Source organism: Larimichthys crocea, chromosome VII (assembly GCF_000972845.2).
Source record: "Larimichthys crocea isolate SSNF chromosome VII, L_crocea_2.0, whole genome shotgun sequence".
Classification (NCBI taxonomy): Eukaryota; Metazoa; Chordata; class Actinopteri; family Sciaenidae; genus Larimichthys; species Larimichthys crocea.
The window spans coordinates 5,541,832-5,566,024 of NC_040017.1; the positions used below are offsets into that span (position 1 = coordinate 5,541,832).

The window sequence follows — 24,193 nt, forward strand, 5'->3', positions numbered from 1 at the left end:
CTTATTATCTATTGTGACCTTATGGCCTCTCTATCCCACCCTCAATCTCCTGTCTTGTCTGTGTGTGTCTGAGAGAATGAAGATACCAGAGAAAGGTGTGTGTGTGTGTGTGTGTGTGTGTGTGTGTGTGTGTGCATGCGTGCGCATTGTGTTTTGAGTTGCTTCTGTGCTCTTTGCTGATTATATCATGTAAAAAAACTCTGTGGAACACCCACACAAATTCTTACGCGACTTGGATCTAATTTTAAAAGGTTAAGCAATAGGTTGTATCAGTTATAGCAAAACTTTTCGAACAAATATTCCGACATAACCTTGGGTTTTTAGCAACCCGGCACTTATATCTCGCAGATTAAAAGGAACCTGTTATGCTTGATTCAGCTCTATATTTCACCAGAGGAGCTTTGCATGATTCACTTCAAAAACATCCTCAGTTATGTTATAGTGGCTCTTCTTGCAGCCCCTGAGTTCAGCCTCTCTCTGAAACAAGCCGTCTCTTTAAGCCTGAGCTTTCCCTAAAATCCCACTTTCTTCTCACTGGCCAATCCATGAGTCCGCCGAGGGGCAGCAACTAGCACCGTTTCATCCTCTTGCCTTTGTGCTCGATGGCCTGACAGCTTCAGTAACTTGGATAACAGCGACGTGGGGAACTGAATATGATGATTTTTTCTGTTCATCAGACTACAAATGAGACAAGAAGTGGGTTGAAAAAACGATAGAGACCCTCAGAGTTGAGTGTTTCTTGGGACTGGATCTCATTGGTTGCTCTACAAAAGCACTCAACTTTTACTTTCCACTTTTCCAACTTTCCACTGTACTGTCTTGTGGATTTCTAGGATGCAATACAGTCGTGAGTTGCTAATGACTAAAGGACTGTACTTATATAGGGCCCTGATGGTCATCTGACCACTTAAAACATGTTTATACTACACCACTATCTCATTCACCCATTCATACATGAATGGCATTGGTCATCATTGACCATGCAAGAGTACGGTCTAGACCTGCTCTATGTTATGATTTGGTGCTATATAAATAAAATTTAATTGGTTTAGACTGGAGGAGCTGGGGATCGGACCACTAATCTAATGAGTGGAAGATCTGCTCTACCTCTTGATCCACAGCTGCCTTAGGGTTAAAGAAATCCCAAAGTTCACCAAATAGATTTTTGAAAAAAAGCAAACAGTGAAATTATTCCCCAGATATTCATCAGTTTGCAGACAGACCTCTTTGTTCTACATTAGCCTACGGCAGTGTGCCAAATATGGGCAGTCTTCAGGGTCTTTATTAACTCCAAGGTCAACATGAAAAGCTCAAAATGATTATTTAAAAATAATTCTTAGAATTTATATGGTGGTACTTGTCTAGAAATTACTGAAGCCAATGTATTGATGTGTGCCACCAATACCCATGGTGTGCATAAAGTACACAGTTTTGGAGAGGTCTGAGTGCACGCCTCTGCCAACAAGTTGGTCTGGGCAGACAGAAACAGACTGTGACAGTGAACAGAGCATTGAAACATGTCTTTGCTCAGCAATCTGCACATATCACTGTGTTGGCATTTATTAATTTCGCCTGGACCTACAAACTTATACTGACTAGTACATCTACTAAATGGTTTGTTTACGAGTTTTGGATTATCATAACTGATTAAATTGATGACCCAACCTACAAAAATATGTTGTAATAATCCGGAATTGACTTCTTTTTAACTTTGCAGGTCTGTTAAGCTTCATAAAAGATAAATGCTTGAAACATTAACACATTCAAGTAAATTGAATTAGAAATGTGGCCACGGAAACATCAGAAATCTTTGGTTTGTCGTTACTACATCCAATGATCATTAATCATCAACGCACAATCAAATCATTTGTGCTTAATGATAAACGCAAAGTTTCCAAATGTTAAAAGTTGCCAGGGCATGAATATGATTGAGAAACTGTCAGAAAGCCTCTCGTGTCTGTGTGTGTGTGTTTGCATGTTTGTGTGTGTCTGCACGCATGCCCAATGAAAATAAATCATGACACGATCATCTATCATCAAAAAATATCAAATTATCCAGACATAATGACACGTTTGGAAATGTTAAAAGTTGCCGAGGCGTAAAGATGATTGAGAAACTGTCAGCAATCTCTTCTCTGTGTGTGTGTGTGTGTGTGTGTGTGTGTGTGTGTGTGTGTGGACTGCAACACACAAACACCAACGCAAAAATCATCATCAAAAATCATCTATATTTAATAGCACACACAGATTATGAACTTGGGTTGCTGTGCAGAAAGGTCCTACTTCTCTCCATCTTTTATTCATTTTCTTACATGTTTTTGCCCCGCACAAAGCCTTTGTGCATGTGTGTGTTGGTGTGTGTGCAGCATACAAGAGTGGAGGAGGAGGTGTCTGAGGAGGTGTGTGTGTGTGTGTGTGTGTGTGTGTGTGTGTGTGTGTGTGTGTGTGTGTGTGTGGGTAGCGTGGCCCCCTCCAAGCTGAATGTGTTTTTCAATCAAACTGGAAATTATCCATTTCACATCCACGCAAATGTCTACCCACTCACTCACACGCACACACACACAGTAACACCTGCTATGAGATACACACATGTGATGACATGTACATTTGCTCACACACCCGCACTAACATGCAGAGAATTGGATTTCTTATCTTGTATTTGTGTATAGCTTTTGCAGATATGCACACACACACAGATAACATATATTTCCAGTACAGGCATTCTGGTACCCACTCTTTCTCTCTAATCAGACTGAGTAGCGCATATGAAACCTTTTCCACCTCCTCTCTCCCTCTTTTATGTCCTCTCTCTCTCGGATCCATCTTCAGCGTTGGAGTGGCGTTTAAGAACAAAGTGTGGGAACAATTACATAACATCACTCTATGTGTGTGTGTGGGTGTGTGTGTGTGAGTGTGTGCCATTTGTTTTGTCACTCATGTGTTTCTTAGCATTTCATAATGGCCAATTATAGTTTGTTGAATCGTCCTCGGCAAACTGTTGTCTCTGCTCGTCTGACAGGAAGCGAAGCCACAGGAGATGATCATATTCTCTCCGGATCATTACAAGCATCCTTTTATTGGCTTCCACACACACACACACACACACACACACACACACACACACACACACACACACACACATACACACACACACACACACATACACACACACATCCCAACATCCCAAGCTTCTCCACTCTACTCTGTACTATATGGATGATCTTTAAGGATTTATAACTCTATAAGTCTGTTTATCTGTTCAAATCTATAAGCTCCTGCTTAAAGCAAGATAGCTCAAACTGATCAGACATATCGCCGAGTCTTGCAGGGAGGAAGGTTCAATTAAGAGGAAACCAATCAGATTTCATCAACTGCCTTTGATATCCCGAGGGAAATTAGTCTTGGCAGCGGCTGTGGCCAGTTCAGAGACATGCATTACGATATTCTCAGATCCACTAGCAAATTAAAAGAGGCTGCCAATGCATCAGAATAAGCTTTCTTCAAGGGCGATGTTTTGTTCAAAGCTTCTTTTTACATATGTGTTTCTGTCCTGTCATTCAGAGGCTCATAAAAAAAGTAGGAATTCCATTTTTGTTCAGTTCATTAAATTTATTAGATAACAGTTGTCTATTCGATCTGTCACAGAGTAAAATATCTTCTGATGCACAGGAAGTAATATATTTTTTATTTGGGGCTTGTGACAGTTGCCGTGAGTAAAAAGACAAGGCAGTAGATACTCATGTTCAATCTTGATCTGCAGAAAATCCAATGGAAATGATTTGGCCTCTTTGATTGACAGGTGATCTCGGAGATGTTCAGAACAGAAGCTGTGAACATTTGGAACCGAAGTTTGAGACCAAATTTAAAATAGGAAGTTTGGAAGTTTACTTAAATAACAAAACAGATTTTCTCTCTTACCTTTTGTCTTAGGTAAGCCTACAGTAGGTCTTGAAAAGTGTCATTCTATCAAGAAATACTCTCCAGTTCTGATATAACAGTCACTTCACTTGTCCCACACTCCAAGTTAAACCACACCATGAGTATAGATAAAATAGATACATTATTGATCCCTCGAGGGGAAAAAACTTTTTTACTCATGATTTACATACGTAAGCCCAAAATACAACCACACACACACACGATGTAATTACCAGTTGTTCCTTATAAGACACTGATTGGTCTGAACCAGTGTATTTGGACACAAGTGTATCGCTTGAAGCGTGATCTCATAATTTCTTGATCTTGCAAGTCCAGCTGCCTCGCAAGGTTAATGTAGATAAATAGGTTTTAATGTAGGATAACAGGAGATTTTTCATGACCTCTTTACAACTGAGGTAAACAGAACAGCAAGATCCCCTTCCCGAAAGAGTGACATTGTTTCTCTGGAATATCTCACTGAAGACTTTTCATTGGGACATTTCTTCTGTCAAAAGTAGTTCCAGTGACTAACAAAAGCTGTTGGCTGTGATGTCATTATTTAATGCCACAAGCACCACAAACAAAACTCCAGTCACCTCCATTGAGTTGGGGTGGAGCCAAATGTCTCAAAGCCTAGACAAATAAACCCAACACTGTTTGCACAAACAATTCTGCACCTTTCAACTTACATCCAGTGACAATGCAGGAAATAGCATGCTGGAAAGTAAAGGGACCTATATTTTTCAAAGAATGTGCTCAGATCTCTTCCCTGAATCATGTGTGTGATTGGCCAAGTTTGCACTGGTTAGAATGCACTGTATGCAGTGGATCTGAACTCTCACTGTTTGTATTGAAGGTACAAACAAGTACAACGTCATAAATGCTTTTCAGGAGAATAGTGGGCGAATCTGTCACTATTTGTGTACAAGCATACCCCAATGGTGGAGGGGCATTTAGCATTCAACTTTAGTATCAGAATCGCAGAAGGACTTATCGAGAAGCTTTCAATAATGATTTGTTGTACCACAGAATTCCATTGGTTCCATTACCTGGTGCTGTGTTCAGGCTTTTTTCTTAATGGAGATCCTAGGCCAACTTTGTGCTCTGTCGTATTAAAGTGGAGACGGGGGAGGATGGTCATCAAATTAACTTTCAAGAGAGGTCAGTGTATTGAGTTGTCACCACAACAAGGAGCGCAGGCTTGGCCAGAGCTCGAGTCCTGGCACGGCTACAGGACTTGGCAGTGGAACCCATCGAGCGGCTGCTGTCGCGTTTGTAGGTTTTGCCAAGCTCGGGCAGGAAGAGAAATGTGAGTGTTTATGACTGGTGTACCAAGGCGTACAATTCTGCTGAGGCAAGATCTACTCACACAATGTCACCCACTTCCCCCTACAGTACACATGGTCATGCTGTCACTGCTGCTAAACATCGGCATGACGCGTTGACAGTGTGGCGTGTTATTGGATTGACCGGTCAGCTGAAGAAAGGATGTCCTGTCAGCGTCAGCTTTGGAGGAGAGCAGCTATAGATGTGTGCAGAGCAACAGTTTTCTGGAAACTGTATTGAACAAGCTGAAATTACAGTTCAGTGACTTTAGTGGCGTTATAATTCATCAGAAGAAATATCTCCAAAACATCATAGACACAGACAGGAGTCAGCAGGGAAATGTTACTTGATTCTGTAATCTTCTTCTTCTCACCTTTTTTTCTCAAAGTAACCTGTCCCTTATCTCCATAAGCACTTGATAAAACCGCCCTCACCTTCCTCCTCACATTTATTTCCCTCTTGTCTCCTCTCAGGAAGTACAATATTCGCGTGGAGGACATCATGGTGCGGGACGTGCGGTACATCACGCTCAACTGCTGCTACAGAGACCTGCACAATGTCCTGCTGACGGGCCACCTCAAGACCCTGGCACTGGTGGAATCAGCTGGTGAGCTGAGTGACTGCTTAAGAAATGAAAGACTGTATATTGTAATGCTCATAGTAACTCACTGCACTTTCTCTTGTTGTAGTATATTAGTTTAATTTGCAGTATATCATCTAATATATACAATGAACACAATGAACATTCATGTTACTCATCACTACACTAAACTTTCTTTATGAGGAGCCACATATCACTGTATTGATCCAGCTGTGCAGTTGTGCACAATCATAAACAGAAACTTCCGTCAGAGCCAATGAGTGTACACAGACATAAACAAAAACATCATGCACATGCTCAGGCATCCTGTTTCATGGATGTCTCAACTGAGTTAATAAGGTATATCGACATGCGTTCTGCTGGAGGGATAGGCAACTTTTTTATCACAGGTTACCCGTAATTTCTTCATAATCTCAGTATGTCAATATTGTGTTAACGGCTTATTCTGCTGCCCCAAGGGGGACGTAAAATATCTCACAAAGCAGATTCAGCCCTGACATAAAGTTGTTTTCAATTTTTCAGGAACACATTGAAGGTATCACCATCACCAAAAAATTGTCTGGCTATGTTTCATTAGTAGCTCCACCTCCACTCAGCCCTTGGTACTGTGTACTACTGGCAAAGTGGGTGGGGGCAGAGCAATGGAGCGAACAGTTGTAGGCTCGACACTACAGTACAGACTCATTTCAATGAGGCGAAGGAGTCTTCTGTAGGTAATTGCAATGCGTCAGCATTTGGTAATTAGCTGCATTAGCCTATGATTTAGAGATTTCTCTTTGTGTATCCTAATTATTATTGTTATATGAAATTTTCATTCATATTCATTCATTCATTCATTCATATCATCACTATCAAGTCCTTTTTATTTGACGGCACCCAATCTTTTCTTGACTCACTCCCTCAGCCCTCCGAGGGTCGCTCTCGCTAAGTTTACACCAGTTTTTAAGACCATTGGAACGACACTTAAGACATACATACATACTAGTAGAAAGTCAAACATCCAGTCACACATACTTCTGTCAAACTTCTAATTATGTCAACTTTTATTTGCACTGCGTGTTAGTAGTTAAATCAACTCCCCTGACATTTTATTAAGCTCATACGCTTTAAAAATTTAAAGAATGGAACTTTATTTGAGGAAAGAACTTCAATACCTGCTTGCTTGAATGTGCCACAATAAGAAGACGTAAATAATAGTGTCACCACCACACTGTGTGAAAACAACAAGAAGTAACAGTCAATCTGTTTTCACACGTGTATCATGCATGTGAACACAGCATTGTTGTGCTGATCACTGTGTCCGATGTGCTCGATGCTGTTGGACTGAGCGTCCCTTTCAGCCTGTACCAAAAACAAACTCCAGCGACCTTGGTGGCACGCTCATTAGAGTGATTGAATGATTGACAAACTTGCCATGGCACAGCTCGCTGATGGCGCCGCAACTCGCAAGCTCACTGAAGTGCATATTTGGTATTCCAACACTGTCTCAATTATGCAATCGTGCAGGGACAATTAGCTGTGGCATTTAACCAAATACATAATCAGCACGTACTGTCACAAAGGCAATTACTTAAAGCGAACAGGCTTCCACCCACACACGCTAGTTAATACACATTCACTGCATTGTGGGCTCTTGTTACGTAACTCAGCGGAGCTCTCTGCAGTGCTGCAACATGTGTTTGGAGTCTCCTGCAGTCTGCTTACACTTCCAAACAAGTTTTACTCTCTATTGTCGTTCTCTTTCTGTGTCCCCCTTCACAGAGTCCATGATCCTGTTGGGCTCCATCGAACGTGCCCAGCTCCAGTCGCTGCTTTCCCAACAGCTTGGTCGCCCCAGAAGGCTAGAGTACATCAGGGAACGGGCCGTCGCGGAAAAGAAACGCCTGTCTGTCTCGTCGAACCAGGGCAGCGAGGATGGCAGCCAGCGGGTCAGCCAGGAGGTCCGCTTCCAGGTCAGAGGACACAGCACCAAAGAAAGCCGTAGATAGAAATGCCTTCAAAATTTAAGATCAGAGGATTTGAGTTTAAAAGGCAGAGCAGCATGGTTAGCTTCGGCCGTACAGTCACTATGGTCACTAAACTAGAAAAGCCAAAGTCAAACCATTTATTGGTGAGCAAGACAAATAAAAGAATTCTCAAGAGAACAAGACAGCCATTCTAAACAATGTTTGAAGCCCCACCAGAAGCACTGTGGCCCGTTTCAGAAGCGCCTCTCTGCTCTGCTCCACCAAGAATACGCAGCTATTCTTCTTTTTTTAAATATGCTGCAGGAAAAACCAGGAAAATTACCAAATCTGTTTGATTTCTGATATGATCCTGGTGGAGTTTGAAGTCATGCGGAGAACGACCAAAACAGCATCACAGCTGCAAGATGACAGGTGGTGTTCTGCTGGAAGCATGTTAGAATGGTAACGTGGAAGTTTTACATCATCCAATGGACCCCTCAGTCAAAGACCAAAGTGACTGACTCACTAACCGACCACATGGCATGAAGATAGATTAAAACCCAGCTGGACAATTTGTAACATCCTCTCTTTTATCTACAAGCCCAATGTTTGGACAGCAAAAAAAAAGAGAGACGAATGTGTCGAGTAAGACAGATATTTTAAAAGAAGGATGGTGAAAGTGTGGGTGTTGTGTATCTGTGTGTGTGCGTGTCAGACAAAGGCAGGGACAGGAAATAGGCAGCTGTGGTTTAAGGCACATGTCTAAATTGGTTCTAGGTCGCGCACTGTGGTGCTGAAAATGTCAATTTACCTGTTTTTTTTCTGTCTTCATTTCTCTTTCATCAGTTCGCAGCGAGTGGCTGAGTAGAACGACCTCAGGCGTGGATGTGTGGGTGGGAGGAAAGGGAGTATGTGTGTGTGCGTGCTTGTGTACATGTGTGTGTGACACACATTTACCTTCTGTTGTGTTTCATTTGTCTTCATTTCCCTCCCTCTTTTTCCCCACTTTCTGTGTTCCTTCCTCTGCTGTTTTCATCAGAGTTTAAATGCTTTCCAATAGTCACCTCATTAGATTGTGATGTTATGTATTCACAAGGTTTGACTCAGGCTTTTTAAATGCTGGTCTTTGTATTAAACCTCATGATAGCTGATTGTTATTTATGACGATGGCTAGACAATCCCCTGAAACAGCATTTACACCAACCTTTACTTCAACCATTTCCTTAATGCAACGGAGGCTCACGCACCACTAAACACTGGTGTTCTTAAATTTACTGTATTAACTGAAGACAAAATTGAGTGAACTCAGCCAACAGCTGGCTGTATCAATATTAAATTAAACATTTAACTTAAATTAACATTTAATTTACATCAGTGCAGTCTATCAGGGATAGTAATGAATTTACAAGTGGGCAACTTTACAGCAGAATATATTTCACTCCAACATTTGATCTGTGAAACATTTCATGGTTGAGAACAGAATGTTCCTCCACTTCACAAAGACATTAACCCAGAAAAAAACATGGAAATGGCATCCTGGAGAGAAATTTTACATCAAGGCCAACGTGAGAACTTGTCTTTCAGCTCGCAGCTCCCACCAGTTTCTTTTCTTTTTTCGGGGCTTTTCTTTTCTACTGTGTCCCCCTTTTTGATTTTTCATCACTCGGAAGAAGCACTTCCATTTGTCTAATGAGTCTGCAGGAGGAGGAAGAGGGGGTGAACTCTTAAGCAGGATTGGGGTCACTGCAGTTTTGAGTGCTTTTTCTTAACTTTCTGTGTGTGTTTGTGTTTGTGTGTAGATCTCTACTGAGGAGTCAACCTTCAGTCCTGTTCGTCCAGCTACTCCAAAGCCTCTCAAACCTGCACTGAAGAGAGCCTCTGTGGTGGAGCGGCCCACCGAGATCCCCACCAGTAAGAAATACACACTTCCCTCCACACACACACACAGACACACACGTGTGAGAGAGAGAGTTTCTAAACACTATATAGACGAGGGAATTGAAAAAGGAAAGAATATGAGATTTAGTGGATTTGGTAAGTGTCTGTAATGACCACTTTGTCTCTAAACTCACATATCACTAATAGCACCTCTTAGTCTCTTTCTCAGTGCCTCTTGGCTGATGAAAAAAACACTATCAATCTGTCAAATGTAAATTTCAACATCCAACATTGGTTTCAGTTGTGTTTACTGAAGTTGTCACATGTCATTAATAAAGGTTATTAGAGGAGCTGAACCTTAGGATCTGTGCTTGTTTGGCAACACATGGCTTTGTAATGGTTGGAACTAGGGTCTGGGTTGTCTGGGTTGTGTTGAATACATTATTATTGTACTTTTTGGATGAGTGCAGCAACCATCGATTATCTCAGGTTGTTGTTTGGCATGTCAGGGGGCTCAAATTTCACTACCATGCAGTAACAGTGGTTCATTTCTATATTTTAATACTGATGGACAAACTATCCAGCAGCAGAGTGATAGAAAACATGCGCTACAATGTGACGGTAGCTTGATTCTTGATTTCTCAGCCAAATTTGTATTGCGTTTTTATTTAAGTTAACATTTTGTATGAAATTTACACTTTTTATCTACTGCAGAAGTTACATAGTAAGTAACATAAATTGGACACACACTTGTGTTATTTTTAATGCACAAAACAAAACATTACGTGTTCATTCAATCTCTGCTGAAGACCAGCAAAAACCTGTTTCTTCTTTCTTGGCCTGACAGAATTTTTGCACACGATGCAGCAGTCGTTTAGATAGTACCGGCGAGATAAGGTCTGCAAACAGAAGGCACATAATTGGGAGTATCTTAACAGACGGAGGGAGACCTGATAAATATCTGATCGTTTCCCTGTGTTTGAATCTCTCTCTGTCTCTCTTTCAGGCCCTCATGATAATTCAGGCATCGCTTTAAAGAACCTGTTCTGTGCCAGTCCAGACGCAGAAGGCCTGGAGGTGAGACAGCCGTGTCCTCGAATACACCCAACACCACCATCACTCTCACACACACACACACACACACACACATCCTATCGTTCACACATTCTGTACGCCCACACAGTCCTATGCTATCTCTCACATACAGTCCTTCACGCTCTACAGTACAGTACCTCCCACACTAACAAACACATATACAGAACACACACACACACACAGTATCTCAGGCGGCCTCTTTTTCACTGTCTCAGCTTTGTGTCCTGCAAGGCTTTAAAGAGAAGTATTCACTCCTGCATCACCCTGCCAATGGTTTGATTCTCATTAATTAAAAATTTCGAATACATTTTTTCCCCCCAGTGTTACAGTGAAGTTTGGTCACATCAAATTGGCGTTGCAAGGAAGTTTTTTCTTTTTTGCAAAGTCAAATTGACGTTGAGGTTGTTGTTAACGTTGTGTGCTTGTTTCTGGTCGCCCGGAAGAAAAACAACAACAACTTGGAGATCCCTAAGTCTCCTGAGCACAGGAGGCCGTCCAAACGAGTCCGGATATCCGTCGTGGTAAGAGCCACCGATCGGGGCTACCCAAATGCCTGGAATCCGCCCGGCAACAGGTTCATCAGCCAATCAACCGATTGTCACCCCACCATTCCATTCCCGGGCTAATCCCAAACGCCGATGGACTGTGATCTGGGCCAAGCCCGTCTGTGTCATCGTGCTAAAAAGTGTTGAACACCCTCCTCCTTGTACAACATGTAACCCTGCCTTCTGACCTGTCACTGCCTCTAGTTGCTTATGCAATTGGCTAAAGCTAGGATCCATTCACCTTAACCTGTTTTCATTGGTTGAATGGTCAGTTGAGGTTACAGAGAACACTTGACTAAACTAAAACACGACTACTGCTAATTAGCAATGCCAACAGTGCATCATCTTCTTTCATAATCAGGTCCTTAATGCCATAAGGACATTTTTTTTCTAAAATTCCTGAATTATCCTACTCCTAGTGCTAAAAAGACAATGTAGAAGGAAGTAATCCATTTGCAATTGTCTTAATTTCCTGTAAGCAAATGTATCAAACATACCTAAAATGTTACTAGAGCACTGTTGTTTTTAACGTGTAGTGGCTAATTTATATTGAAGTCCATTTTAAACTAAAAAGTGAGTGTATCAACAGATACTTTACTGTATGTGAAGCCATTTAAAAAGGTAAACACCCCCTAAAAATCTTGTTTTTGTTGACCTCCAGTGTTTTAATTTCTCACTTTGATGCAGTGACACAAACATGTACTGCAGGACATTGTGACATCACTGTTGGGTGTGGTTACAGGTGCAACAAAAAAACACACTCTCCTGCACATGCTCAGCTTTATGCTGGATGTGGTCGCCGGGCAAAATGAACTTTTATCCAGAGAGGGCAGTTAAACTAAGCAAAAAAAATTATTAAACTTTAAAATTATTTTTAAAATGTCTTTTTTTCCCTTATAAATTCACATAATTTTTAAACAACTACTGCACACTGACTGTTCTTAAATTCCATACACTCTTATTCATTTTAGCTTTAACATCAGGATGCCCAGTAGTGTTCACCTCCTAAATGGTGGTCAAATTACAGTCATTTTAAAATGTGGTTGAGTTTTGGTCAAGTGGTCTACAAGGACGAGGCTGTTCAACCAAGCATGCTGTGCTGTCCACCATCAGCTGTGTCATCCGAGGTGTCCAATCAGTGACTGCCTCACAGTGACCCAAAATCCCATCGCATTCGTTGTAATCGATGAAGAAAACTGTCATTCCATGTGTTCAATGCGAGGAGGAGGGGGACAGACGAGGAGGATTATATCTCTTCATTAGGAACAGGCAGATATTAGAGTGACAGCATTCCAGCAACAGCTTGGATGAAACGATGATGCATGAGAAGTCATGGGAGATATTGGAAAATATCAACCCAACCTGAGATGTAGCCTGCTGTCCAATTACCAGCGTCCACATACGCTCCAGCAGCAGGGCATGTCAATCAATGAACAAGCACCTGATTACGAATAATGATCCCACGATACAAGAACATCTAGCGTTGCATGACAAATTAACAGACTACATCGATTTCTTGAAAATCAAACTCTTTTAAGCATTACATGATCATGCATTCACAAATGCATTCCCACACTTGATCTTTGTCCGTTTATTAATCTGGCTTTTCTGACACAAAGTTTCTAAATCAGCGTGAGATTGTTTTTCACTCATCACATGTCATTCCATTCACTAGGAGCCACCACCCAGCTTAAAGAGTTTCTCTGGGGTGAGCATGTTATCCACATTTCTACTCAACATTTCACTCTCATGTTCCAGTGCAGTATTAAAACAAAATGCACAGACACACACTTTCAGTTGAAATCTTGCTTGCACACACTGGATTTTTGCCTGGATCTTATTTCATCCTGTTCCATGTATGTACTGCCTACAGCAAATTTCTATCTGTTTGTGCCCACCAATGACAGTGTAAAGCAGGGATAGCGTATGCGTGACATCACCAATAGGTTTCCAAAGCGCTGTTTTGAAGCTCAAAATATGCGGCACTGGCCGCCGTCATGTTGGCTGTCCTACTCTCTTCTGCTAATCTAAAAATCGGCAAAGATGTGACTCCTCGCTGGACCTAATGCGGGCTGATTGACGCCTGGGTTGGACATTTTAACATGGGCGCTTATGAAGGTTAAAATGTTCTATAGCCAGCCTCTAGTGGTCTCTTCAGGAATTGCAGTTTTTGGCGCTTCAGAATTGGCTTTAATTTCCCCAGCCATGGAGGTTGCCGCTTGATGCCCACTCATGTCCATTGTTGGGGAGTAGCAACACTACATGTAGCAAGAGTGCTAGTTCAACAACATAGTGACGAAGAAAACGATAGCCCAGTGCGATGGGTGACCTTCACTGATTCATCAACCAAAGCTAAGTAGCTACAGTAGGTCTGCATGTTAACCACAGGCCTTGATCAAAATGTTTATTTGTCCCAAACATCACTTATATTAATATTAATATCATACAATACACTATTCTTCCTTATGGTTGTCAGTTATTATTGTGTCAGTGTTACTCTATTAGCGCTATTAATGATTCTTAAGGAGCTCCATTAGTTCCACGTGTCAGTGACAATTATTGAAGTCTGTTCACATTTTCAATCACTCACAAGCACACTGTGGTGCTAGATCATTCTTCATCTATCGCTCCAAGGCCCACATGTAAACCCATAGTATACGGTTGATAAATGACACTGTGTAAAGTCTTAATTTTGTTGATAAGTCAGGAAAAACTCTGACAGGATTGTTTTCTCACGTCACACACTGCTCCCATCAAATTCGTCCAATGGATCTCAAAGGACTTTCAACCCCCAGCACCATTCAGCATTATTTCTTGTTGTTGTAGTCTCAACTATGAAATACTACAAAATAGTCCCAAAATTCATCCTTTTGCTTCCTCAACACAATCCATACTACGTAGTTACACAGCAGCAGTCAGACTTGCCTTGAGGAACTCAATGAAAAGTACAAAATTAGCAACAGAGGAGGCGCTCTGGGAGTGTTTTTTTTTCATTTGGTGGTGTAAAATGTGGCCCCTCAGGTGTGTAATCAACACCATGACAACACAGTGCTCGGGTGAGTTGTGTGGCAGCAAAAGACTGTAATAAATCTGAGGCACTTTACTCTGAGGTGAATGACGAAACACATTTCTTCAACTATAGTAATGAAAAAGGTTAATCAAAACAAAATGTACTAGTTGCACACATTTACAGCACGAGTACTGTTCACTACATGGTCTGTCTGTTACTGAGTGTCTGTACAAGAACATGGCACAGAAAAATATCATTGGTTGTCCTGATGGGGTGCTACTTTAAAGGTTAAAAACTTTCAAAAGCTGTAATTGTTACACCACAGTTTTCATTTGAATGAAATTCAAAATTGATAAAGCTCATTATTGATTCACCAGAGCATGCTGCATTATTCCTGGGAAAGGACATGCTTTATTAAGACTATTACTTAGTCGGTACTATACAGTTGGGGTTCAGGGACACCTAAGAGTCCTGCGGCAAAATAAAGCCCACAGGATTAATATTACATGAGGACCTCGTGATTTGTAACAACTGTAGAGGTTATTTGAGATCTTAACCCTCAAACCAACCAGGCCATTATCTCTATGCAAAAGACATGTGATAGCATCCTGGATATTGTTTGAAATACTGCAATACCAGTACCAATACTAAAACCCTTAAAGTGAACAGAGTACTTCATTCAAAGTACCTGGTATTGAAGATGCCTTTGGTCTTGCGGACAAGTTATCTCCATGTTTGATGAGATGCTTTATCATGTTACTTGCATTCCCACTTTTTCCTAAAATCCTTCCATAGTTCATGTGTTTTTTTTTTTGTTTTTTTTATCAGACACCACAGGTGTCTTGTACAGCCATACCTTTTAAGTTTTCGTGGCATCTCGGCACACTGAGCAGTCAACTCTGTCAAGTGTACCACTCTTGACTTCACTACCACAGACTGTACGTAACTTTTTGCTGTAGCCGTGCTAGTGTGACAAACATACGTTGCATCAAACGTTTGTGATGATTTGCTGCAAAGCAAAATCATACAAAAAGATTTCTAAATCTGGGCACAAAAAAGAATCGAATGCAGGTATCGTTTGTCTGGAGATGCTTCAGTGCTACTTGGTACTTGGTTATTTAATTTACCTAAAAGATATCGAGTACTAATACAAAGCCTGATAAAGGTTACAAACCATATTTAGGCTGCAGTAGACATCCCTTCTCTTTAACCTAACTGGTTAAAGAGAAGGGATGTCAGATGGCCGCCCACCATGAGCTAGGTTCTGCTCGAGGTTTCTTACTTGTTTTTCCTTGCCATTGTTGGGTCTCTGTAAAGAGCACAGTCTAGATCTGCTCTATGTGGAAAGTGTCATGAGAAAACTTTTATTATGATTTGGCGCTATATTAATAAAATAAATAGAAAGAAATCAAGGAGCAAATTTAGTAGGAAAGTTAAATGAAATCAAATTCAAAGTCAAAGTCAAATTCTGAGAGAAAGATGCAGTCATATACATGGCATTTCATTAACAATCAGGTCTTTCAACAGGCTCATTCCAAACGTCTTGGAACAACTGTACTATTGATTGAGATTTGTTCAACAAATCAGAGGAAAAATACTAATCAAGTGTGAATTCATCACATAAAACAGACTTGGGGTTTTCACAGTAGTTTTTCAGGAATTTGGATTTCAGGAACTGTGCAATACTACTGAATTATGAATTAATTCAATAAGATACATTTTTTGTTGCATTTTGCCTTCTTTATAATAGTGACAGAAAGCATACAGACAAAGGGAGAGAAAAGAGGGCTGTGAGAAGCAAAAATGCTGCATGGATTCGATCTATGGACTATTTTTTTTGTGGTACCTTCATCCACTTATCTGCAAACAAACCAGTTTTTAATAAGAAAAAGACAATCTATACATCATAATCACCTTAACTAAAATAGTTGAAATGAAAGCTGTTGTAACAGGTGGGTGTTCTAACCCGTGGTTTCATTTAACTTTTTATCCCTGAGAAAACATTTAGACAGTCAAGACAAGCCTTTATTAGAAAGATTTTATTTTCTGGGATGAAATATAAATCTATGTCCTTAGTTTGTAACTGTCAGCTTCAGCAACACAGCCCTAAATTGGGCATTATTAACTAATCTCAGGGGACAAATTTGTTAAAGGATATTAAATGTACTCTACCGTTAATGGCTACGATTGGGTTTATGTCCCTAACTATACGTTTAACATTCACTGGTGGACACCCGGCCCTTATCTGCCACTGCTGGCTGTAATTTAATAAAGTACAGTGATCTGTTAAGTGCACCCTTGAGGTGTGTATTGTATGGACATTGCTGAGGCAGATGGTACATTATTAGCGCCATGAAATTTTGGATGTGTTAAGTGCACCTAGAAGCACGTTAGTTATTATTGCCTTGCAGTGAGCTAATTAGTAATGAACCCCTGTAGCATTTGGTGTGTGAGCATTTAGAATGCACTGAGCCTATGGGCTTGCTTCCCCAGTCATCAGGAATTCTTATTAACACCAGTGTACATGGCGTACATGGTGCACGAGGGCGATGCTGATTACGGCATTGCCATGAATCTGTTGGGGCTCCAAGAGCTCGAGCAGGAATATGGACTAACAAATTTCATCAGTTTTTTCTCCCAACATTTCTGAGTCACAGCCCCGCGGCAGGAGAGAAAATCAAGTTATTACTTCTGCCCTCCCTTTCTTTCAGCTCCACTCGCACACTTCTTTGTTTCTGCATCTGGTTTAATCTCTCCTTCACGATCTTCATCCATCTCTGCGACTTTTTCTAAAGCCCTCCTCCCCTTTTTGTATCTCTGTCGTTCCACCTCCCTTCCTCCTCCAATCCCTTCCTCTCCGTCCATCTAGAGCTGTGAAATATTGATGGAGGGTAAATGACATCAGTAGTCTGTTTCAGAGAAATGATGCCGCCTAGCCTCGCAGTCTCTCCTGGCTGTTTTTCTCATTATTTTTCCCCCACTCTTGCGTCTTCGTAATGCCTCCATGCTTTATTTATGATGGCTTGTGGGCTAGGTTTTTTGGCACCTCACCTTCTCCGTCTTTATATCTTTGTGGGTTGTTTTGTTTCTTTATATCGTCAGAGAATATTTGTCATTCTTCCTTTTTTCAGTACACACACATTAACACGGGCATACACACACATGATGCAAGTAAGGAGAGATTAGTGCGTTGGTGGAGGAATATGTGTCCTCTTTGCTGAATAATGTGGTGTGTGTCTGTGTGTGTGTGTTAGTGTGTAATGAGCCCTCTTTCTCAGCTTCCCTACCCAAATTAAATTCTGAATAGCTGTTTTCTGTTCACACTCCACTGCATCAGTATCACCTACTGTGGAGAGTGGAGACAACAAGACCCAGGGACAAAAACAAGCGAAGAAACTGGTTGACATTTCTTTGTTGAGTTAAATATGCATATTGTCAGTTGACACCTATCAAAGTTTATGATAGAATGGAAAGGAATTGATAAGAATAATTTGATATTTGCAGTTTTCTCAAGCTGTGTTGTTATGTCTATCCAACATTATTATGAAAAATAACTGCAGAATTTCACAATTATCAGCAATGCAGGGAGATAATGAGATAAGTTGTTATGACATCTGGCGCCTCCAACTGCTGAGGCCAATTACACACATTTCAGTATTTTTGCACAAAATTTAGGAACATTCTGTCATAAATGGATAATATGCACTTTAGAAGTCTTTATTTCCGCCGTTCAGAATGCAGCTCAAAGCTGTAGTTGCACCACCGACATAAAAATGGAACTTCTATTTGATGGTTGGTGGTTTTAATGTTTTGGATTCAGATTTGGCCATAAAAGTTGTAGTAACTATTAGGTATAACTGCTGCGTACCTAACTGAAGCAACAAATAACACTAAGCATTATTTTTAACACTTAATAGAAATGCTCTTAAATATTTGGAAGGAGGATAATGGACAACATTAGTCAAATTGTTGAGTTGAATGGTTTTGATTGTCTACAAAAGTGCAACTGATTCACGCGTCACTTAAGTCTTTACCAGCTAAGAACTTCCTAAAACTAGCTGGTCGTGACTAAGAACTTGGTGATGGATTTCTCAATCGCTGGTGCATCCAAGTCCAGATGACCTAAAGGCAGCATGTAAATGGAGAATAAAACTGGGCTAAGCTGAGCAAATCTGTCATCCCCAAAGCCCAAACAGAAGCTTTGTGCTAAATAATTAGACTCCAGACCCACCCAGTGCTCAAGAGTGTCGAAGAGGTTTGAATGTTCTACTACATTAACTACCATGCTTACCTCTAAGAGGGCGGGTAATGATGGGATTATACAAGTGGCTAATAGAGTAAGATGTAAAATATTTTTCAAGAATCATAAAGCAAGTTTTTTTTTTTTTGCTATTTGAACATTCAGACTATTTGAATGCTAAGCAAAGGTGCTTCAGTGCTTCCTTTCCTATCACCTTTAGCATAGGTTATACTGGACCATCCTTCACCAAAGGAAGGAAGATGATGCCATCCCACAATTTCTCCATGTGAATGTAGAAACGACACAGCACCTAGAGAAATATTTGTTGAGGTTCAAATCCAGAAATAAATCTCCCAGTTAGGAGTAAAATACTAAGCATATTGAATAACAATATTATTATCAACAACATCATCTCAACAAAATACTATTTACATTAGATTATACACTAAAATATAGATTTTTACTCCAGAAGTGTCCATGCCAGGAAAATGAATATAATTTACTTTGTAGCTTTTTGTTTTGTGGCTCAAATTTCTCTTCTTGTTTATTCTTTTTATGTCTTCATAATATTTAACCATTTGAATTCTGTTTGTTTGATATTTATTTTCAACTATATCTCTTTTGTTGTTACTGTTGTAACTGCAGTGCCAGTAATTGATGGATAAATGTACCTGAAGACGTCCTTTCTTAGGAGGTGTGGTTCTGTTTAGGACGGTTACAGCAGTGCGTTTGTCACTGTACTTATCTTCCATGTGTTATTCGGAAACGTTTTTCAAAAAGCTTAGCATGAGTGCAATCACAGTGTGGTTTTCCCTCTTATCTTTCCTTGACCTTTTTCCATCAAGGTCATTTTTCTGACTATTCGATGTGCTGATTATTAAAATCACCAGGGTCAAGTGCTTGCACTTTCAGAATAGGTTCAATTAAAGTGAGTTATAAGTTGTGGAACAAAGACACTGACTCCATTAAAACTGTCCTTCAGGTATCTGATAGGAGGAATATTCAGGGGGGCAGGATGAAGTTTTCATTTCCTGAATAATTTCAGACAACAAAGCGATATAGACACACAGGAGAGAGTGAACTTATCTCAAGAAGATGAGTGTGACATACTGACTGTAATTTGTTTTGAAGGTGAATTGATTTGTTGCTCGATATCAGATGTTTTCAGGGTGAATGATTTGTTGTGGGTTTTAAAGCATCAATCGAAGAACTTAGAATATAAGAAGTTTAGCTGGTTTTCACAGGTGCAGGTAGTGATCTTAAATGAGATATTTAACAACAGGGGGGGTCACTACCACAGTGTGGCGGATTGATAATAAACTAGACACCATTCCACAACTTTTACCCGAAGTTGTTGCGACAGCATCACAGCACCGTCATTGCTCATGCCACTGCTGAACAAAGTCAATAACACTTTATTTCACAATAGTGTTAAAGTCTCTGCAGTCTAATCAGATACACTGATAAGGCAATAATAAAAGTGTAAGGCAATGAGCAAAGTGAGCATCAGCAGCAAGGGAATCAGCAGCTAATTGCCTGCACATTAAGTGAATAGTAATTATTGCTGCAATGTTTCCGTACTGCACCGTTCAGTGCCTGCCACGGGCAGCAGTTAAAGAAACAACGTGCATATTGAGCACAAACATGAGATCAACTTGATATTCTTTTGTCATCACTTGTACCAATTAAAACAGGGGATAGAGTGTGTGGTCCTAATGATTATGATGCTGATGTTAACTTCTACACACATCTAGACAGGCTGCATCCAACAGGCACTGCTGAGCACCACAGCCTCATCAATGATATAAATGATCATTGATTAATATTCTGTTTCTGTTGTGTGGATCAACTGTGCTGTTTACCAATATTTTTATAATAGACATGGATATCGTGATGAATTCAGATTTGCTTTTTCTCCAAGTTATCTATAGTATCTATAGTATTAATCCATTAATACTGACTGACCCATATACGTATCAATTGGACTGTAGTATGAACATGGTCAAAGAGGCAGGACCCCACAACAATACAGGCTTTACCTTACATGAAAGTTAGTGTTGAAGTGACTTGTCCCAGCAGCAGCATGGACAGAAGTCAAACTAATTAACTCTGATGTTGTTAGAATTTCTGCTGCCATCCCATTAGAATGGAGGTGATGAATGTAATTTAGTTTAAAGTTTAAAGACATTTTTTACACACTTTTCACTACTGAAATATCTCAATAACTACAGAAACTATAGAGACATGCATGGACCCCAGAGGATGAAACCTATTGACATTTATTATCCTCTGATGTCCTGCTACAAGGTTTGTCATTACATGTCATGCAATTTGCTACAGATCTCATCAGCAGTTATCTTTCCTAGAAGATAACTGCTATTGCTACTTTTTGATTCTCAAACTTTTCTTTTAAAGGCACCAAACTGACTCTAAAGCAATGTAGTCTAATGACTGTGGTGTTGACCTGGCTGTTCCTTATCAAGAAAACCTTTGAATGGATGTCTATGACATTTGGTAACAAACATTCATGGTCCCCAGAAGACGAAATGTAAAACCTTGGATCCCTTGAACTTAAGTTCTAGAGATGTCATGTCACATCATGTCAGATGTCAACCTGAATGAATGAATGATATTCCCAGAAGCCTCAACTAAACTTTGTGGTTAGTTCTACTTAGCAAATGTTAGCATGCTAACCCATATAAACTTCTACCTGCTAAACATTCACATGCGAACATGTTAACATCAGAGCTGCTAGCATGACTGTCGACTCTTCCAAAGAGTTACCAAAGACATAGTCCAACAAACTGTCCATACTGAGGCAACTGGATTGTTGTCAGGAGTTGGTTACAGAGAAAATGTTTGAGGTTTTTAAATACTTTGGTGGCACAAATGAAGTCCTGTTCAGCTAAAATGATGGAGCATAATGCCAAAACACAGCTGAAGATGGGATTTTAAAGGAATATTGCCACAGGCCCATACTTTGTTGTTCCCTTTTATTGTATTAGGGCAGCAGAATTTCTAGATTTTTTTTATGCCCTGGATAAACCGACCCTTTAAACCGTACACCTTAGAAAGTGTCCGCAATCATTAAACTCTCATCACTATATACTTAAGCTGACTGCATGTGTGTGTCTGTCTATGATACAGCAGTCCCTAATGGCAGACTGTGCATGTTCCCTGCTGACCTGGTCTTGGATTGTTGCCACTGATGGAGGAAGGGGAAAGGAAGAGCAGTGAACCTTTCTAATCTTGGTCTGGTCACAGAAACGGCGTAGCAAGCAATACAGCTTCATCGGCCCATTGTCAGCACTCTGGAGTCTCTCTGCCTCACACACGCCTCTAAACACACACATACACACTAAGTCATGTATCCAGAAGCAGAGATTTGCTCTCTTAATAGAGCAACTAATCTCTCTGAAAGCGCCTATTTTACATGCACAGTCTAACCTCTCTCTGTCTCTTAAAAACACCTTCTTTCTACACACACACACACCCTAAAGTGATTTGCTGTCCTTTTCTTTAGTTTACATTTTGCCCCTGAAACAACAGTGTGTCTTGGTGACATTCAGGGTGCCCTTGTGACAAGCAGAATGATCAGTGAGACAACAGAGATAAAGTGCTGTAAGTGTGTGCGTGTGTTTGTTTTGTCTCATCAACTCCAGGCACGTCTGGCCTCTGCTTGCATAGTGCTACAGTAGAGCACCACTTTCTACCCCACGGCAACAGTTGCTAGGGTTACCGACAGGTCGGCCACCACGGCGATGAGGATAAATGAGCTCAGGGCTCCCATCAGCCCCTGGGTCACACTCACTCTGCCTTTCTGTCTCTCTCTCTAACACACACATACACACATTCTCCTGTGTTCAGTACTGAGAAGGTAAATACCTGTACACGAGCACATGACTAAACACTTTGAAATCACATTTCACAGCCCATCACACACAGAGCTGTATACACACCCCTCGGTAACGCTCTCACACACTCAGGTGTGTATTTCCACCACACCGTATTCTCCTCTGCAAAGCTCCGGGTTGCGAGTTTGACTCCCGGCTTGTCAAACAGCGTCGTCGCCGTCAGCCTGTCAGTTTTGAGTCGTGAGCTCTGAGCGCACCGCAGATCCATCATTATAATGATCATCTGCTCTGACACCTCATACATCACATCCCCCGCGCTCATTAAATGTACTGTAGTCGCTCCTTTAGTCACTCATTCCATTTCTGTCCATCTGTCTCAGGATGACGGTGCTGTATAACACTTGTGATGCGGTGCATGGGTGATTATGTGTTTTCAATATGTCATTTTACCTCCTGCACACAGATGCAGTGCTGGAGGAGCCACTGAAAAGTCTGAATAAATATTTATCCAGATAACAACCAACTGGACGGCATTGTTTATCTAACTTCTGTTCACTGTTCCATCACTGCTTGTGTATTTGTGTCGTACATATCTGACTCCTCACTGTGTTTAGCGTGCACGCAGAATGTGTGTGCAGAATTGTGTAATGACTGCTCTCCTGTCGCTTCTTGTCTGCAGGATGACAGAGATGTGGAGGATGACATGACTCTGAGAGAGGTAAGACAGTCGACCAACAGATATACACATTTACAGCCAATTAGAGAACAGCAGCAGGGTATCACATGTAATCAGAGATGAGATTAAGTCCTTCAGCCAATCAGAAAACAGCTTCGACTCTATATCAGCAAGCTTTTCATTGAAAGACCAAAGAAATGTATGTCAGTATAGTAGCTTTAGTGAGTTTAGCTCTTTAAAGAGGAAACATTTTTATTAGGATTACTGTGAAACCAGTTCAACATAATGTCTGTTTTCTGCTTCATCGTGATTTCATTTAGTTTTATCTCAGCTTGGGCTGGGAGATATTACATTTGTGCCAGAAACTAAAAGTCAGTACATCTCGGCCTTTGCTGCTCTAATTTTGGCCATTTCTTTTGGTTTGGTATCTAAACACAGTTTTTATTTCAAAAACTTTACATTTTCAAGTTGCAAAACCAATAAAATTCAGTCATGACCCCATGACAGTCTACAAAATTCTGGTGCCAACACTGCATCCTTGAAAACAGTCCCATTTTTAAGTATCATTCCATGTACTGTAAACAAATCCCATGAAACCAGAACAGTTTTTCAACGTCTGTCTCGCAATGCTTTACAACTTTTCTACCCTGTCTGTTGCACGTCCATTAGTTCCTATGAGTGCATAAACCAGATCACAAATATGTAGTTCCACTAACTTCCTGAAAGGTCTGGGCACTGTAGTTTTTTTACAAACGTCACTCAAACAAGAGTAAATTGTGGTTTTGTTGGGGACTGTTTTCAGTGGCGGATTAATCCACATTTATTATTTTCACCAGCGGGACAGTGTGTATGATATTTAGTCAATATAAACTAGTGTGAGTGTGTGTTCATTGTAATGAAGAAACATCAATGTGTTTTAATAGATTTGGACAACAATGTTGCTCTATGGCACAAAAGAATAAGTTATATTATTTATCAGCTATCAGATACACAGCTATGTTTGTCTAACTTAAATCTCAGTTTGATGACTTCACACCACGAGAGACTTTTCAAATTTCTCAATATCCCTAGACGAGCCGATTACCCTGGAGTCTTATATTTTTG

The 24,193-nt window shown here is 40.6% G+C and overlaps 1 protein-coding gene across 5 annotated transcripts in view; it reads left to right on the forward strand.

Moving 5' to 3' along the window:
• The window catches only part of clcn2c (chloride channel 2c), a 160,136-nt gene that overhangs the window by 124,208 nt on the left and 11,735 nt on the right, over window positions 1–24,193 (forward strand). For 2 of the 5 annotated variants that reach the window (XM_019270105.2, XM_019270107.2), the window contains 7 exons: window positions 5,718–5,851; window positions 7,607–7,797; window positions 9,591–9,702; window positions 10,676–10,746; window positions 11,208–11,285; window positions 12,985–13,017; window positions 23,093–23,131. In XM_019270105.2, coding sequence (XP_019125650.1) covers window positions 5,718–5,851; window positions 7,607–7,797; window positions 9,591–9,702; window positions 10,676–10,746; window positions 11,208–11,285; window positions 12,985–13,017; window positions 23,093–23,131 — 658 coding nt within the window. The remainder of the gene's footprint in view (window positions 1–5,717; window positions 5,852–7,606; window positions 7,798–9,590; window positions 9,703–10,675; window positions 10,747–11,207; window positions 11,286–12,984; window positions 13,018–23,092; window positions 23,132–24,193) is intronic. The other 3 variants (XM_019270106.2, XM_010733277.3, XM_019270108.2) reach the window with 2 other exon arrangements.